Below are 19416 nucleotides of genomic sequence, written 5' to 3'. Positions count from 1 at the left end.
ACATTTTTCAAAAAATGTCTCTCTGTGCAAAATGGGTTGAAAAACATAAACAACTGTAGGATCCTGTTTGTCCGTGATTTGAACCGCCCGACGCTGCTCCCGACACAGGAAAAACTAATCCTGCAGGGAGACCTACCTCAGCACCTGTGCAGGTGAAACCAAAGGGCAGATTTGCTTCACCATGTTTTCTAGTCTTTGGCTTAGAATGAAGTTGGTTTGGAAACATATTCAGCGATGCTTCATCTCCTGCTTTGCGTTTGTGTGGGCGCCCTGTGCTAGCTGTGTCCAAGCGTTTAGTTTTTTTTCCCATTTTCATTCCACGCGCCCCCTCCCCCCCCCTGCAATGGGGCGGGCCCCACACTTTGGGAAGGTCTGAGTTATACAATGGACTTAATGTGTAGACTCAGCTTTCATTTGAGAGTACCCAGTTTTAAGTTTCAGCTCCTTAACATGTGCCACCCTCTTTTTCTTTTTTTTCTTTTTTTTAAAGGGACAAAAGTAACAGGACAATTGACTCGAAGGCTGTTTCATATGAAAGTTCATTATGTCATTATCGATTAAGCAGATAAAAGGCTTGGATTTCATTTAAAGTTAGATCTTCCAAATCCAAGCAACATTCTGTGAACTAACAACGTGCGGTCAAAAGAGCTCTCCATGCACGGGAAACATGCCATCCTTAAGCTGCTAAAACAGAATAAACTATGCAAGAATTTGCTATAATGTTAGAAGTGGCAAAATCTACGGTTTGGTACTTCCTGAGAGGGAAAAAAAAGCACTGGTAAATTCAGCAACGCAAAAAGACCCGGACGCCCACGGAAGACAACAATGGTTGATCCAAGAGTCATTTCCATGGTTATGAGAAACCGCTTCACAAAAGCCAACCAAGTGAACAACACTTTCCCGGAGGTACGCATATCGATATCCGAGTCTACCATAAAGAGAAGACTGCATGAAAGTAAAGCCTCAAGAATAGATTGGAAAACTCCAAAGCACACAGCATCATCTATAAAACTGTGTGATGTTTGGGCTTGCACGGCTGCCACTGGCATTCATGAATTTTGAGGTGTTCGGAGACTCTCTGCTCAAATCCAGTTAAAAGCAGTCAAATTGATTAGATGGTGTTTCATCATACAGATGGACAGTGAGCCAAAGCATACAGCCAAAGCAAGCCAGGAGTTTATTAAAGCAAAGAAGTGGGATATTCAGCCACCTGCTCGTTTTCCTGGCTGTGGGCATCTTTAGTTGAGTGTGAAGGTTTCTAACTCTGCTCTCTTAATTCCTCAAAACCTAGGGGAAAAGTTTGGGTTGGCTTCACTGAAATGATTGAAAGCAAAACAGTGGAAATTAATCATGTGAACAGTAAGTGTAAATAAATTTTGGCTAGAAGAACCGATGAAGAAAAGAAATGTAGGGATCAGCTCTTCAAGTTTATGCATGTTTGTATTTGTAATGTCTGTTGTACACACATGTCTAGATTGTTTTCCTAAGATGTAGAAGCATAACAAAAACAAAACCAAGAAGGAGAGAGTGCAAAAGCTAACGTGTATCAGCAAATGGATTGTTAGGATGCTACGAGACATGGTGTTGTGATAGGATGCTGAATTTTGGCAAACCCAACTCATGATTGTGAAGGAAATGAGGACATGTGCCTTTGTTCAGTCATAGCCTACTTGTGTTTGTGCTGGCAATCATGAGAAATAAGTGTGCTGGTGAACTGTTTGCCTTTGACATGTGGAAAAAAACCCACACGAAACACCCACATGTCAGTGTGTTGTTTCTTAATGCCCTCACTGATAGAAATCTATGCATACTGATTTTCTTTGATAAGCTCACATGATTTAACTTTCAATTGCGCTTTTCTCCAAAGGCCATTAAGACTTGGCATATATGCACGTCTCCCTCTCTTCAGGATTCCCTGTTGTGATTAAAGCTAAATATTGTTGTGTATGTTAAATCTGTTTTAGACTGGGTGTCTTTAGCAGGCGCTCCCATCCTGTTACTAGTCTCGTGCTGGTTTGTTTTCTGGTATGATCAGTATTGTGCAGAATTTACAAAAAGATGGAAATGACATCAGAACTACAGTCTGGATATTGTGCTGCCTGCACATTATGCATGGCTTAAAGCAAACAAAGTGTGAAAAGTGCCACCGACGTGCTTAGCAGGAACAGTCCAATGAGCCTTTGCATTAATGGCCCGTCCGTCAAGCTGTGCTTATTACTAAAGTAGTGAGCCGACCAGCAAATCGGACACAGTACGAGATCCTAGAAAACATCACTGGGCTTTTGTCCAAGAACTGTCATCTGATTTTGACATTTGCATCACATGCTGATGTCTTTGACTGTGTGGAAACTTTGTTGGAAGCTTCAGTCTGCTTGATGGAAACAATAGTTTGATGTTTTGTGAGTTTTCAGATTGTCTTAAGTTATCTTAGAGTGGACTAAGTACTTGAGAAGGATGCAGTGTTTAGTGAAGTACGTTTTCTCATGATTGTTATGGAGCGTCTGTAGTTTCCGCTGAGTTGAGCCTTCTGTGAACTTTCTCCACTTCCGAGGCTCTTTTAGTACTTTGTTTTAGGACAGTTGTGCAAAAAGACTTGCTGACTGTGAGTACAGACCCGTGAGCAAAGCAATGATTTATAATGGTAAATGGCCTGCATTTGTATAGCGCTTTTCTAGTCCCTAAGGACCCCAAAGCGCTTCACACTACATTCAGTCATTCACCCATTCACACACTAATATATAATAATATATATATATGTCATCTCCTCCCAGAATCCCTTGGGCTCAGATGAGGAAGCAGTACTTCAGCTCTGGGGTCAACAAGAGATCGCTGGATATCATTGAGAGGGCGGCCTTCTTTGTAACCTTGGACGACGAGGAGCAAGGCATGAGGGGAGATGACCCAGAGGGGAACTTGGACCGCTACGCCAAGTCTCTGCTTCATGGGAAATGTTATGACAGGTGAGGAGGTCACTAAGGAACCTGTGTGGGGAGGGGTTTTATGGATCTGGTATATTTAAAACGGTGTTTGGTGCCTTCAAGAGCCTAACTGCAGTAAGCATTGTATAAAAATTGGAAAGTGAAGGTAGATTTGTAGCATTATTTGGTTCATCATGGAGACAAAAGATACTTCATCACATCACCACTTCGAGTAGAATACATACCCAAGGGAATGCTCTGGGAATCCTGTGGCAACTGATCGCTTCATAGTCCGTCCATGTAAGAATGATGTAATGTGATGCTGATGTTTTCCACATAGGAAAAATGATCTTTATCTCCATGCATATAAGATTTTGGTTAATCGTGGTCCATCTTATTGTAAAGACCTGAAAGTACCATGTTACTCCAAACAAGTACTTCACTCAGTGCCTCCGAGGATATTTAAAAGTAGGATGAGGTAGCACCTTCAGCCTTTAGGCCCCTCTTCAGCTCCAAGTTTGGATTAGTGAGACGGACACTTTCTCTGCATTTAAGATTAGGTTTAAACTTTCCATTTTTATAAAGCATATAGTTAGGGCTGAGTCACATGACCCTTAACACCCCATGCCTTAGTTGCAGGGGGAGAGTGTTCCCACTGTTGCCAAGTGCTAGCTTAACAGTGCAAATGCAAATTCCTCGCTGACAGTTTAACCAAAAGGCATTTCCAGTGGAAACATCCTCAGCATAACCATGTATAATATCCACAAAACTTAAGAGGTTATACACACACAATACGGTAACATTATGTTGAAGCACAGTATGTATCACTCCGCGAGGCTCCGCCTACGATAGCCGTAATGCTCCCACAATCCATCAAGCGGTGCTGCTTTGTAGCTTAGCAAACATTTGACAGATTTTCGAGCGCCGTGTACATGAAATCGTTTCGAGGTCAGTAAACACAACCAGAGTTCATACATAAGGCACACGGGATTATAAGGGGCTCTGTCGATTTTCAGAAAAATCAAAGGATTGATTTTAAGTGCGCTGTATTTTCCAAACAACACGGTAATAACGACGGCCCGCTAGCATGCGCTACCAAAAATAGTGCTTTGTTGTGTATCTGACGGACGAAAGCTGAACCAGTTCCACACCACTGAAGCTGCAGCATTTTTACAAACCAACTCTGGTTCATCCATTTCATTTAATGATCCACTTTCGCTCTTCTCGTTCTGCGTCGCCGCCATGTACGTATGTAAACAAAGGCACTGCGTGTTTTACCCATAGTCTATCGCAATATTTCATTTTCCTATCGTTGCCTGACATTACACCGGTATTACCGTGAACGGTATGATATAACCCAGCCCTAGTAATCAGTTTCTAATGTTTAGCTTTTGTTGTCTTATGACAGATGCTGTCAGCTGCTATGTGTATCTAGTCATCTTTCTTGCAAAACAGTGTAACGTGATTTCAGCTGCTCAGTGAGTCACACCTGGCAAAAAACTTGTGATGCTAACAGTAATAATTACATCTCTGGAGAATAAATGTGCATTACTAGGAGTTCAGGACTGAGGTCACAGAATCATTCCTCCGCAGCAACATGTCTGTGATTACTCCACTTCTCACAGGCCTCAGGCTGCCAAGGATTCTCCTTTGGTTTGTGATGGTGACAAAAACCACTATCAGACATGTAAAAATAAAGGATTGTGATGAATCCTTTATTTAATCCTTTACTTTCTTCATTGAAATTCAGCTACAGACACCAAACAGACACCTGAGGCTGATTTGGACTCCACACAGGAAACCTTGACAGAAAGGATTGACAGATTTAAAGCTTTCTGTGTGGGGGATGGTGCGTGGAGCAGTTTGTCTCACAGGGTAGTTGTCTAAACTAAATGCGTTTTAAGAATACAAGGAAAAATAAGATGCATATCTGCATGGCATCGGTATCATTGTTGTGACACTGGTTATAGACCTGCCCTGTTCCAATCTGTTTTGTCTGGTCTAAAGCCAGGATTCTTATTTCTGCATCTGCGACTCGACTCGGGTGTCCTTTACACAAGCTGTGGCAACACGCATCTCCTTTTATGCTTTATCTTCTCTCCTCTCCCAGGTGGTTTGATAAATCCTTCTCCGTTGTGATCTACAAGAATGGGAAGAGCGGGCTGAATGCAGAGCACTCCTGGGCTGATGCACCAACTGTAGCGCACCTTTGGGAGGTGATCCTTGGTCTTATTTCTGAATTTGTGCTGACATGCATTTATCACACAGGGATAGCACAGCTGCAAGTTGAAAGTTCCAGATGGAGCCAGTTCCAGGAACTGGCTGTGTTAAAAGAATCTGATTGTGTTACAGTATTATCTTAGAAAGCGCAGCAAAGAGGAAGTGACACTTATGGGGACACAATCAGACTTGAACTAATGGCCTTCAACACCCACCATTTTTACCACAGTGAGATAAAAGCAAGACTAAAACATGCTATCTGATAATATTAGCAGCATTTATTAATTTGACTTGATATAAGAAGCAAAACTACTAAGACTGCAGAAATCTGTGTTTCAGTTACATGATGATGTTTAAGAATGAACATTTCTAACCCTGGGTTAAGAAGAGAGGAGAGCAGAGATTATCTTTAGGCAGCAGTATGGTTTCACGCTGAGAAAGAGCACCTTAAACTGCACGTTTGATGGTGGATGGTGGAGAATGTCAGAAGGAGCTGCACTGAGAAAGCGTATGATGGGGTACCAAAAGAGGAATTTTCATTGGACAGATTTAGAAATGAGTACGTCAGAGGAACCGCTTGGGTCGAGCATTTTGGAGGAAAGGCTGAGATGCTTTGGACATGTGCAGGGGAGAGATGGTGGATATATCAGATATAAGCAATGTTCCCTCTAAGCTACTCTCTGATTGCGCACTGCTGGCACGTCTCTGCGCACAGAAAATCTGCGTTGCGCACAAAAAAAAATCTAACCTGAACTGAAATTAAAGTTAAAACTTTAACAATCCTGTTTTGCAGTGTTAGTCAGTGACTGGCTGCTCCTGTATGGGATCAGAACGATGCCACCTTATCCCATAGTCCAGCCAATAATGCGATTCACATTCGTATATACGCAGCCAATCAACGTGGTTGACAGGATATGACAGCGTCCTTATGTGCCCACACCGGTGTTTTAGCAAAGCGGCTGATGTGGAGTGAAGCCACGTTAATGACAACGTGTACAACCATTGGAGATGTGAGCAGGACAGACGGAACAACTGACGGAGAAAGTGTGGACTTTATATTTTTAAATTGTGTTGATCGGCCACGTAAAACCAGAGTTATGATAAAATATCTGCAATGTTTGGTTTTCTTCCTGAATACTGTCGTTGTTTATATTTACTGCGGGAAGAAACGGTAAAAACGGCGTTTTATAAGGAAAACGCTCGAAAAAAACCCAGCCTTTCCTATTGGTGGAAAAATGTACCATGTCGACCAATCAAAAAATGATATAGCAACATGTTGTTTAGGGAGGGGGAAGTTTTAGGAGTGACGGCAGTGTTTTGAGATGTGAGAGATTTGTGACTTTTAGTACAAATCTTGTGTAGTGAGTGTGTAGTGAGTGTGTAGTGTAGTCAATAGTGTTGTTGTGTGTCAGAACAATGAGGCGACTGCTGAGTGTTACAGGTGTTACAGCAGTGATACATCTGCTGCTGTCAGGCCTGCAGGTATCAGGCTGATGTTCTCCTTCATCTCATAGTGGACAGGAATCAAATCTGGATCAAATCTGGCATCAGATTTGATGCAGAACAGCTGATTGTTCTGTAAATAGTTTGAAATGTTTGTTTAAAAAAACGCCTTGGCTGCATTTTTAGGTAATGTTTTCAAAATTGGAGTTCAAGTAATTTTTACTTCCAATAGTGTTAACATGCTACACAGGTCATGAAGAAGATTTATTTTCATTTTCATTGTAAGTGGGCTAAAGCAGTTAATTAAAAGTCGTCTAACATAAATGTAAATGCTGTAATTTGATTATTTTAATAAACATGTAACTTGGATGCTGGCGTGACCACAGTGCACACGTCTGCTGTCGCTCACAGTGGTCCAAGGGACGCTCAGGGAGTTTGTGTGTTCGCTCACACACATGAAAAATTAGAGGGAACATTGAATATAGGATGTTAAATATGGAGCTGCCAGTCAGGAGGAGAAGAGGAGGACCTCAGAGGAGCTTCATGGATGTAGTGAAAGGAGGACGTGCAGGCGGTTGGTGTGCTGGAATAGAGAGGGTTAGCTGCAGCCAATGATCCGGGCAGCTGAAAAGAATAGAGTGCATTCATGTGTATATCACATACACATGAATGCATCATGTTTGTCTGAGCTCATTTTAAATATTCTACTTTAAGTAGCTTCTTCTTTTGGCCAGTGATAAAGAAATATTCGATCCTTGAGTTCATTTGTTAAGCTTTGATGTTGCCAGCTAGCCTGAATTATGCACAAGGGTCTTACCATTGTTATCTGGTTTAGTCTGAAAATCCAAAAACTCTAGACTTTCTGTAGTTTCCTGTCTATAAAAGGTTTCCAAATGTTGCGCTGTTGATTCTGGCTTAATAAGTCCAGCTTGTCACAGTTTTTGTGGTTTGTTTGATGCAGTGTTGCAAACCTAACTCTGCTCTTTAGAGAGAACAGACTTCGTCCTGGCAACTTTTCCAAAAATTAGTTCCGTCTTTTTGTAATTGGGCTGTCATGAAATGTAACATTTAATGTTAACAATTGTAGATAATCAGTTAATCAAGTGCATTAGCAGCAACTTAAAAAATGCTTATGCTGAGTTTTCAAGCACTCATCAGCTCTCTTGTATTTTTGTGTCGTCCATTAAAAAAAACCTTTTTTCCCCTTTTATAATGGGGTACATTTTTGCAAGTATGGCTGTGCTAACTCTCATACTAAGTCTCAATAATCTTTTCCTTCACTATTATTTTTTCCTCCAGTACACGCTGGCCACAGATGCCTTCCAGCTAGGCTACACCGAGGACGGCCACTGTAAAGGTGATGTGGAGCCTTCTCTACCCCAACCTCAGAGACTTGTCTGGAACATCCCGGCAGAGGTAGGAATGCTGGGCAAGATGTGTGCCCTCACTTGTCTCAAGATAGGGCAAAGTAACTCGCTGGAATCTCGTGTGTATATACGATGTATGCATGTAGTCTTGACACCATGTTAGACCATCTTGCCCTTACAGACTCTAGTCTGATGTACATCAGATGTGATTTAAGTCTCACTGTTTAGTCTGTGAAGGTTCTCCGTCATGCAGGTGATCATAGTCTAAGGAGCTTGGAAAAAAAGGCATCTGAACTTCTTGAAGTTACTTGAAGACGTTTCACCTCTTATCTGAGAAGCTTTCAGTTTTAGGGTCAAATGGTGGAGTGTCTCCCCAAGAGGGTCATAAACCCCCCGTTGATCCTCTACCTTATCGCACAAGTCAAGGTGTGAAAAGAGGTGTAGGTCACAGTCAGCCAGGGTTTCGGGTGAGCTCACTGTGAAACCTAGCCGCACCCCATCATATGATTTCCTGAAGTCAAAAGGCCCAGGGTGTGAGTGGGCATAAAGGCGTCTGGGAAATGATCTCGAAACTGGATTATAGAGACACAGTTGGTGTCGTAAGCCAGCGCCTCTGTTCAAAGATGGTCGTTCACAGTGGACATAGATGGTTTCTATGAAATTGAATGTCTTTCCATTTGGAACAGTCCTGGGTTGGCTTTGGCATTTCTTGATCATGTTCCGTTCTTTTTTTTCACTTGCAGTCAGATTAACAGGTGGTGGTTAACCAGTCTCTAGGCCTGCGTGACTGAGCCCTTGGCTGACAGCGAGAGCACTGTCAGAGTATAAGACCAGCTCAGCAGTTTGAGGGGTGAATTTTAATTCTATCCCACAACATTAACCGATGGTGCAATTAATGACCCCATCTTCCTCATCAGGACTTGAGTGAAACTATTCTAAACTATAACTTTCACTGTCACTGAAGCGAGTTATAATTGAACTGGGAGATTTCCTACTGCTTTCCAGTCAGGTCATCAGGGAGAGCAGGCAAACTTCACACAGGAACAGTTTGAGGTTTCAACCACAAACCTAACTACTCTATTCTACTGATATGCTAATAATTGTGTTAGCATGGGTTCGTTTCCAGTTCAACTGTCACTTTGCATTTTGAGAAAGAGTTCCGGTCTCACTCCCAAACCGTCTAAGCTGTGAGGTTACGTCCACAGCAGAAGCTTTTTAGCTCAAAATGATACTTGTCATGGTGCTAAATGCTGTCAACAGGGTGGGAGGAAGGCAGGTGCAATTCAGCAGTGAGGGCTCAAGGGTCGCGAAGTATCGAACAACTCTGCTGCCCTCTTTCCTTGAGCTGTTTTCACTCTGGTTTTCTTTTTTGTTTTTATGAACTTTGTTCAAGTTTCTCCATGCTAGCATTAAAACAGTGTTTCTGTACTGCTCCCTCTGCCTTTGCAAGTGTTTGAATAAAGTAAAAGATATTGTGGGCCGTGGCAACACTCACAGCTATGACAATGTCAATTGTTGTCAGCGGAAGCGGAAACAATTGAAGGATTTCAGACGCCATTAAGCCTTCTTCTGTAAGACCTGTGGCTCCACTTTGGGACTGCAGCAGTGACTACGTTCATGAGCAACACATAAATCTTCTGTTGGAGAAAAGCTGACCTATATTTTATTCCACAATGTCTCCCCCACCCACTGACATCCTGACAGAGCAAGCCCAGCGCATTATTCAATAGCAGGAGGTGCATGAAACTGCATCCTATTATTTATTTTTAGTGTACAAAGTGCTGCCACGGATGGAAATTAGGACGCACAAAATAATTAGTCCTCAAAACTACTGCAGGTTAAAAGGAACTGAAAACATCGCAGTAAAATGAAAGCATGATGTAACAGGTCTTATCCTTTCCCAGCAACCAATTTGATGTTTAAACAGTAGTAATTCCATTTTATACTCATTGAGATAATAGTTACTGTGTTATCTGCATGTCTTAAAAATCACACACAGACATGGATAAGAACCTCTTCCTGAAGACTTCTGTAAACTCTAAGTAGGTCTTGCTTAACCTGACTTTCAACTAAGTCAGATTGTCTTCTTATAGAAAAATCTACAGTATAAGGAGCGACTGTTCTACTGCGCTGTAGTGCATCGTCCACCTGGCCTAAACGGTATGTTTTTAAAGGAGTTCAGTGACTTTTTATCCTCGACTTCGAAGCTGTCCAGACTGGTTATAGTCGGGGATTTTAATATACGCGTTGATTAGGGGTGCAACGATACACAAAATTCACGGTTCGGTTCGATACTTTGGTGTCACGGTTCGATATTTTTTCGATACAAAAAAAATGTTCATGCCTTTTTAATTTGTCATTTATTAAAATTATAAATATATATTTTAACTCAAAAGTGCAGTTTTTAAATTTAACCCTAACCCTTGTGCGTGTTTTTTATTTTGACAGCGAATGCGCACCTGCGGACCACTTATGTGCAGCCCTGGTTATTTAGCTCGTCATATTGCAGCCACAGAAATTCTTTTGTCCATGAAACCATAAAGCTGCACTTTCTTTTTGCCTTATAGTCTGATTTGTCATAACTTCTCCGTTTTGTGGTAAGCTTTTCTTTGGCTGTCACTTCTTCACCCTGACCGGTCTTATTTGGCTCAGCAGAACTAAAATATATATCTGTCTGTGAAGGTTCTCAGTCATCCAGGTCATCGTAGTCAAATATAAATCCTGCTGCTTTTACACACGCACTTACATAAGCTCAGCGATTCTCTGCGATCAACCTCTCACATGTTTAAGCTGCGGGAGATTTCACTTGTCATGTTTGCATAGTAAGCTAACGATTAATAAGACGATGTCAGAGGAATTGGTGCACAAATTATCATCACTCACAGATCAGTGCTGTCGCTCTCTATACACAGTTCGCACGATTGCAAAGTGAAAGCAAAAAACGAGCGCAAATTCAAACGCGATTTCAATATGTCACATATTGACAGTGGCTCACCGATGCCAATGACATAATTACCCAGCTACATTTCCGAAAGAATGCAAAAGCATTGACATATATTTTTCCTTCCTACAATAGCCCGACGGGCAGGGAAGAGATAGATTTTGGTAGCCCGACTGGAAAAATCGCTAGCCCCGGGACGTCGGGCTAGCGATATTGCGAGCCCTGTATCTGATTGAGGAATCACTCATCTTTGGAAAAGAGAGTTTATTACAGAGAAATGGCTCTTTCCAAAATAAAAGCTATACTATCCGCTTCTTCTGGGCTATATTCTCAGCAGCATAAGGAGAATCATGTGCTAACAGCTGTCTAAATGACTCGGCTAAAGTTAGTAGCATGCTTGTTGTTTTTGTCTTTGCACTAGGATGATGTCGGCGTAAATGTGCAGTCATATTCGTTGTGTTCCCACTAGTGCTTTCAGGTTAATCTCGTTGAAATGACCTTAACGCCACAACACGGCAAATCTCCGTTAACGAGCTACCGCCGATCGCCCCGTGCATGGGGCTAGACGGCCAACACGTTAACGAGCTAACTGCGCTAACACACTAGCTCCCACCCATGTAATTGAGCATTGCATGGCACATCCAACATACTGTTTTACTTTAGTCCATGACTCGCTTACCTTCAGGGTCATACGTCACATGAAAACCAAAATAATTCCAAACGCCAGATCTGAATGAGAGTGGGGGAGGTGCCCTGCGCTCTTCCTTCTGACGATGCTGTCTGTGTTGAGCGCTCAGTGGATCTGCGTTCGACTACTCCGCCTAGGCTGCACTGTCGACCCTAGGCGGAGTAGTCGAACGCAGATTCACTGAGCGCTCAACACAGACAGCATCGTCAGAAGGAAAGTTGATAAAATAAATTAAAAATTTTGTATTGTTCGATACATATGCATACCGAACCGAAAGCACTGTATCGAACGGTTCAATATCGATACGAATATCGTTGCACCCCTAGCGTTGATGATGACTCCGACCTCTTTGCCAGAGGTTTCCTCAGCGTCATGGATTCTTTTCATTTTACTCAGCATGTGTCTGGTCCCACACACACCAAAGGACACACACTGGACCTTGTTTTTACTTTAGGTTTAAACATTGATTTTATTTGTACTGAGGACATTTTATTTCGGACCATCGTTGTTTTCTTTTTAACCTGTCTTTTCATCTGTCCTTCTCTCCTATTCGACGTGTGGTTAGCTCTCGCATCTTAAATTCCTCTACTGCTGTTAAATTTTCCGATGCCTTTAATTTAGTTTTATCTCCTTATAACGATGTTCATTTTTTAACAAATCTTTTTAATAATCATTGTCTTTGTATTTTAGACAATGTTTGTCCTGTCAAAGTTAGACTAGCTCCGGTTTCAAAGTCGTCTCCCTGGTTAAATGACAGCATTCACTTCTTAAAGCGTTGCTGCCGTAAGGTTGAGCGTTTATGGAGGAAAACGCGTTTGCATGTCCATCTCCTTCATTTAAAGGACCTTTTAGTCTCTTTTAACACTTCAGTTCGAGATGCGAGGGCGGCCTATTTCTCAGACTTAGTGTCTAAGAGCAGAGGTAACCCTAAGGTACTAATCAACACCGTTAGTGATATTGTTGCTCCTGCTCCACGTGCTGTCCCAGTTTCATCAAATGAAGATTGTGAAAAATTTCTTTCTTTCTTCGTTGAAAAAGTCAGTAACGTGAGGAACAGTATCTCTCCTTCTGTGTCTCTCTTGTCTGCTCCAACTCAAGCTAGGCCTGTAATTTTAGAAAGATTTTTACCTGCGTCCTTACCAGAGCTGGTCAAGTTAGTTAATTCAATGAAAGCATCCTCCTGCTCTCTTGATATTTTACCTGGATCTGTGTTTAAAAATGTCCTTCAGTCTATCGGTCCGTGTGTTTACAATTATCAATACCTCACTGGTTTCTGGTCAGGTCCCTGTTTATTGTAAGAATGCTGTCATTCACCCACTGTTAAAAACCCTAAGCTTGATGCTTCTCTTCTTAGTAGCTAAAGACCGATTTCAAAATTACCGTTCATTGCTAAGATTTTAGAAAAGGTTGTGGCTAAGCAGCTTATAGCTGTTCTAGATGAATACAGCATTCTGGATAAATTCCAATCTGGCTTTCGTAGAGCTCACTCTACTGAAACTACACTTCTTAGAGTCTCCAACGACATTTTGATGAGATGAGATGCAGGAGAATGCTCCGTTCTGTTGATGTTGGACCTGACCTCCGCCTTTGATACTGTGGACCATCATATTCTGCTAGATCGGCTGAGACACTGGGTGGGTATATCGGGCTGCTTTGGACTGGTTTGAATCCTATTTGCATGAACGATCCTTTTCTGTGGCTACCTCTAAGTACACTTTTCTTGCCTATGGTGTGCCACAAGGTTCAGTTTTGGGGCCTTTATTGCTCTTACTGTATTTACTTCCTCTTCAACACTTATTGAGCACTTTTAAGGACATTTTGTATCACTGCTATGCAGGTGATATTCAGTTATATATCTCCTTTAAGCCCCATGATGTTTCCAAGCTACAGATTTTGCATAAGTGCATAGACTCCATTAGAGGTTGGATGGCTGGAAACTAGGGCTGCACGATTTTGCATAAAATGAGAATCACGATTTTTTTGGCTTAGAATTGAGATCACGATTCTCTCACGATTTTCTTTTCCAGTATAAATATTTATTGCACTTATTAACTGCACATCAACTTCGTAACAGTTGAGACTGAACATAAAAACAATAAATAAACATAAAAACAACAAATGTCTCACGTATTGTGGTTTCTGCAAAATGTTGTACTGCTTGAAATTCCGTCTCCACCGTTGCTCGACGCTGCGTGTATAGAGCAGGTAGTGCAACAATAGAAAAATAGTTGCGGGACGGCACTGTGTAGCGTTTGTCTAGGGTGTTGATCATTTTCCTAAATCCCTCGTTTTGCACAGTGTTGATGGGAGCCATATCTTTGGTCAGGTGATAAGTGATAGCCTCCGTAATGTCTTTGTGCCTGCGGGAGTTCGACGGGTATAGGGAAGCGCTGTATAAGGTTCCCGTTATTGATGTTTGGGTGGTTGACCGGGACGGATTTTCTCCTGTCACTTTCTTGGCCTTTACAGCTTCGTCATCTCTCACGTGCTCGCCGTTGTTTTTCCCTGCCAGCTGACTTCTGTATCACGAGGTATAAGGCTCCGCCCTTGTCATTTGTTGAGCAGGAAGAGTGAGCGCTTGTTTTCATGCAGCTTATGTCCCGGATCAAGATGCGGTACAATCGTCATCTTTTTTTTTTTTTTTTTTTTTAAATCGTTGTCATTTGGAAATGAGATCGCACATAAGTATGAGTCGAGGTTGCGATTTTCTAACGATTAATTGTGCAGCCCTACTGGAAACTTTCTTCAACAGGGCAGCTGTGGCTACAATGTAGCTGCCATCACCAGTGTGTGAATGGGTGAATGACTGAATGTAGTGTAAAGCGCTTTGGGGTCCTTAGGGACTAGAAAAGCGCTATACAAATGCAGACCATTTACTAGGGGTGCAACGATACACAAAATTCACGGTTCGGTTCGATATTTTTTCGATACAAAAAAATGTTCATGCCTTTTTAATTTGTCATTTATTAAAATTATAAATATATATTTTAACTCAAAGGTGCAGTTTTTAAATTTAACCCTAACCCTTGTGCGTGTTTTTTTATTTTGACAGCGAATGCGCACCTGCGGACCACTTATGTGCAGCCCTGGTTATTTAGCTCATCATATCGCAGCCACAGAAATTCTTTTGTCCATGAAACCATAAAGCTGCACTTTCTTTTTGCCTTATAGTCTGATTTGTCATAATTTCTCCGTTTTGTGGTAAGCTTTTCTTTGGCTGTCGCTTCTTCACCCTGACCTGTCTTATTTGGCTCAGCAGAACTAAAATATATATCTGTCTGTGAAGGTTCTCAGTCATCCAGGTCATCGTAGTCAAATATAAATCCTGCTGCTTTTACACACACACTCACATAAGCTCAGCGATTCTCTGCGCGATCAACCTCTCACATGTTTAAGCTGCGGGAAATTTCACTTGTCATGTTTGCATAGTAAGCTAACGATTAATAAGACGATGTCAGAGGAATTGGTGCACAAATTATCATCACTCACAGATCAGTGCTGTCGCTCTCTATACACAGTTCGCACGATTGCAAAGTGAAAGCAAAAAAACAAGCGCAAATTCAAACGCGATTTCAATATGTCACATATTGACAGTGGCTCACCGATGCCAATGACATAATTACCCAGCTACATTTCCGAAAGAATGCAAAAGCATTGACATATATTTTTCCTTCCTACAATAGCCCGACGGGCAGGGCAGAGATAGATTTTGGTAGCCCGACTGAAAAAAATCGCTAGCCCCGGGACGTCGGGCTAGCGATATTGCAAGCCCTGTATCTGATTGAGGAATCACTCATCTTTGGAAAAGAGAGTTTATTACAGAGAAATGTCTCTTTCCAAAATAAAAGCTATACTATCCGCTTCTTCTGGGCTATATTCTCAGCAGCATAAGGAGAATCATGTGCTAACAGCTGTCTAAATGACTCGGCTAAAGTTAGTAGCATGCTTGTTGTTGTTTTTGTCTGCTTCCACTTGTCTTTGCACTAGGATGATGTCAGCATAAATGTGCAGTCATATTCGTTGTGTTCCCACTAGTGCTTTCAGGTTAATCTCGTTGAAATGACCTTAACGCCACAACACGGCAAATCTCCGTTAACGAGCTACCGCCGATCGCTCCGTGCATGGGGCTAGACGGCCAACACGTTAACGAGCTAACTGCGCTAACACACTAGTTCCCACCCATGTAATTGAGCATTGCGTGGCACATCCAACATACTGTTTTACTTTAGTCCATGACGCGCTTACCTTCAGGGTCATACGTCACATGAAAACCAAAATAATTCCAAACGCCAGATCTGAATGAGGGTGGGGGAGGTCCATGTTGCAAGGAGAGCTTAACTTCTGTCTTGCTAGCTTGCCCTGCGCTCTTCCTTCTGACGATGCTGTCTGTGTTGAGCGCTCAGTGAATCTGTGCTCGACAGTGCAGCCTAGGCGGAGTAGTCGAACGCAGATTCACTGAGCGCTCAGCACAGACAGCATCGTCAGAAGGAAAGTTGATAAAATAAATTACAAATGTTGTATTGTTCGATACATATGCGTACCGAACCGAAAGCACTGTATCGAACGGTTCAATATCGATACGAATATCGTTGCACCCCTACCATTTACCTTGTGTTATGGAAAACTTGGGTCCACTTGCTACATTTGCCAAACCGTCTATCAGGAGCCTTGGTGTTAGTATTGACTCAGCTCTGACTTTGGATCCTCATGTAAAATCTTTGGTTCGCTCCTGTTTTTATCACTTGAGAAACATTGCTAAGCTGAGTCCCATTGCTCCGAATTAGAAATTGTCATTCATGCATTTGTTTCATCTCGTCTGGATTATTGTAATTCTTTGTTTACTTGTTTATGTAAAGCCTATTTGGAGCGTCTGCAAGTTGTTCAGAACGCTGCTGCAAAGCTTCTGACCAAGTCCTCCAAGTCCTCCCATGTCACACCCCTGCTGATTCAGCTACACTGGCTCCCCGTTAAATTCAGGATCCAGTTTAAGGTTTTGACCTTGACTTTCAGGGCTCTGCATAGACAAGCACCAACATATATAAGTGAACTTTTGCATCCATACATTCCCAGCAGGTCCCTAAGGTCATGTGACCAGGGCTTGCGAGAGAGAGAGAGAGAGAGAGAGAGAGAGAGAGAGAGAGAGAGAGACGCTTAATGTGCCTTATAAGCCGGTGTGCCTTATGGTCCAAAAAATACGGTAGCTCTAACCGATGTCACACAATGCGCAGTTGTTTTTGAAACATTAATGCGAGTCTGTGGGTCTTTTGTCTACTCATAACATTAGTGTGATATTAGTGACACATTAGTGTTATTAGTTCTGCAGTGGCGTCTTCCCGTTTAGTGCATAAAATCTGTTGATTGTGCACTAGAATAGACTGCAGCACAAGAGGGTCCAGTGTTTTATGGAAGACGTGTTAATCATTTAGTGCCACACCTACATGTGCTCACGTGCACAAAGCTCAGAGGCAAGGGATAAGGACAGCTGACTAGATTGGCTAAAAGTTGTTCTTCTTGGTGATTAAGGGTGTAGACAGATGTTATTCGTTCATTTTATTTTTAAAGTTTTTAACTTTTTTGGTTGTTTTTTTTGTTTTGTCTTTTGAGAAATGCTCTGATTGCAGGTTGAATCTTATTCATTCATCCACAAAGTGCACAGTCAACTAGACAAAGGGAGGAAAAGATTAAAAATACAGTGGTGAGGAATGTGTCACGTTTGTATGGTACAGTACATGTCTAATTGGTTTTCTGTATTTGTATTGGTTAGTGGAAATGTTTGTCAAGAACACTCATGCTCTCATTCTGGGGACTGAGGTGTTTTCCTATAATGGAAAAATCCCACTGAAGCCAAATAAGCGTGAGGAAACGGGCGGGGATTTTCTTCATCTCCCTTTCACAACACAATACCACCAGCCTAGACAACTTAAAGTGTGTTTTTCTGTGGTAGCGGCAGCTTGTACATAATATTTGAGCCTTTGCCTGGAATTTTGGTTTCGTTTTGGATATGAAAAGTATAGTGGTCATGAGTTGGTTTTTGATGATGGATAATTCATAACTTGGTGCAGTCTGCAGTGTCAGTTTTAGTGAAAGCTTTGGGAGTAGGTAGAAATTTAACACTTCCCAAGACCTGCCCCTTATCGGGCTTCCTGCGTTCTCATTCGCTATAAAACATCTGCTCATAAACTGTTGGGAAATCAGTTTTACCCCGGTTCTTTTTTATTCCTCGGGCCTCCAGAGATGCACCGGACTCAGTAGTCATTTTCACAAAAACTTTATTCATCTTTATTCATCTTCATTTAAGCATGCATGTTGGGTCTGTGTTTCTACAAGCCCCGCTAATTCTAGAGACTTATTCATCATGAAGAAAACAAGACAGTCGATCGATCGATTATTTGCGCAATGAGGCCTCGTCTGTGTCCACCACGAAAATGACCTCCAGATCTGACCTCCTCCTGCTGCCTTTTATTGAGAGACAGTTCACACAAAACACGTCAGAACAAAGCCACGCCCCCTTGGTTCTAAGACAAAGCAGTGTGTGTGTGTGTGTGTGTGTGTGTGTGTAAAAGCAGGAGGAACATCCTTGGTCATAAAGGGGGTAGTCTCCCCCACACCCTAGATGGTTCACCCTAGATAACACAGTGAAGCCATACAAAGGGGAGGAAGTTTACCAACATCAAACAGACCTTCACGAGGATGCTCCTGTGATAAAAAACACTACCGCCCCCCTCCCAGAATCTTAAGAATCTGGGGAGGGGAGGACAGAAAGAATTCCTTAAAACAATGTACAAATGGTAAACATAAAAATGACAAACATTTAACAATTCACTCTAACAATGCATCTTCTAGAAGGGAAGACTTGCCAGGCCGTCCCTCTGCAAAATCAAAATCACTCCTTTGTCTGTGAAACAGTTTTGTAGGAGCGACCCCATCATAAAACCCCCACGGTGTGCTGCAAACTCTGTGTCTGTGTCTATGTGCATGAGCACGTGAGTGAGTGTATGCGCGTACCTGTGTGTATGTGAGTGCAGGTGAGTGTGAGTGTGCGTGTGGATGTGTGGGCGTAACAGTTAAAGCACTATGTGCGTATATCTCTATGTACGCGCCTTCCTGAGGGTCATAAAAGTCCATCTCCCTTCCAAACCAAAGTTATTTAGTTACAAACTTTGAGACTCCCACCCAGGCATGCCCTGAGGAATTTCCACTCAACATTAACCTCTCTTTGTCTCACTTTCACAGTTCAACTGGGGCAGGGTCTCCGAGAAATCTACTCCTAAGCTTATGACACACTCAGGCCTTTTTTTACATCCAGGGCAGCGTCAGTGTCTTTACACTAATTCTATATCCTTCTAACACTTTCCTAAACTCTAAAATAAGCTAAACATTCCCACAATATCCAAGTCAGTAGGGTGAGAACTCAACTGAACACGGCAGATTACTTAATTACAGGGTATACCATAGGTCCAAAGTTTTGTCTCTGGTGGGACATTTCATGTGCTGGGTGAAAGTACAGAGGACAGGGAGCATGCTTTCTTGATAACGCAGTCTTTCCATGAAAGATCCAACAAATGATGACAGAATTCGGTGTTTTCATGTTGTTATTTTCTTGTATTAAGTCACTGGAATATCCCCCGCTCTTACAGTTTCGATCTCCCCAGTTTTGGATTCGATTTGTGTTATCACTGACTCAGTGGGCGGGCATCTGTAAGGAGTGGAGGAGTGTTTTTAATCTCCTTTAGTCTCCTTTTTTTCCTTCTCTCTCTCTTCTCCAAATCATTCAACCTCAGTCGTGTCAAATCTCTCTTTTTGCATGAGTGTGTACATATGTTTGTGCTTTGGGTCTTG

At 42.1% G+C, this 19416-nt stretch overlaps 1 protein-coding gene and 1 long non-coding RNA gene across 2 annotated transcripts in view; one reads left to right on the top strand and one right to left on the bottom strand.

The window, feature by feature from the left end:
* The window catches only part of LOC146670845 (uncharacterized), a 372233-nt gene that overhangs the window by 271506 nt on the left and 81311 nt on the right, over positions 1-19416 (bottom strand). The gene's annotated exons all lie outside the window — the stretch shown is intronic.
* LOC146670848 (carnitine O-palmitoyltransferase 1, liver isoform-like) overlaps positions 1-19416 on the top strand; it is a 66883-nt gene that overhangs the window by 30496 nt on the left and 16971 nt on the right. Inside the window, exons 11-13 of the mRNA XM_085402945.1 lie at positions 2772-2960; positions 5029-5134; positions 7881-7997. Coding sequence (XP_085259071.1) covers positions 2772-2960; positions 5029-5134; positions 7881-7997 — 412 coding nt within the window. The remainder of the gene's footprint in view (positions 1-2771; positions 2961-5028; positions 5135-7880; positions 7998-19416) is intronic.

This window comes from Rhamphochromis longiceps, linkage group LG4 (assembly GCF_057381845.1).
Source record: "Rhamphochromis longiceps isolate RC_006_pf linkage group LG4, R_longiceps_female_GT1.1, whole genome shotgun sequence".
Taxonomy (NCBI): Eukaryota; Metazoa; Chordata; class Actinopteri; order Cichliformes; family Cichlidae; genus Rhamphochromis; species Rhamphochromis longiceps.
The sequence above is the reverse complement of the archived record's forward strand: the minus strand, read 5'-3'. Positions and strand labels throughout refer to the sequence as shown.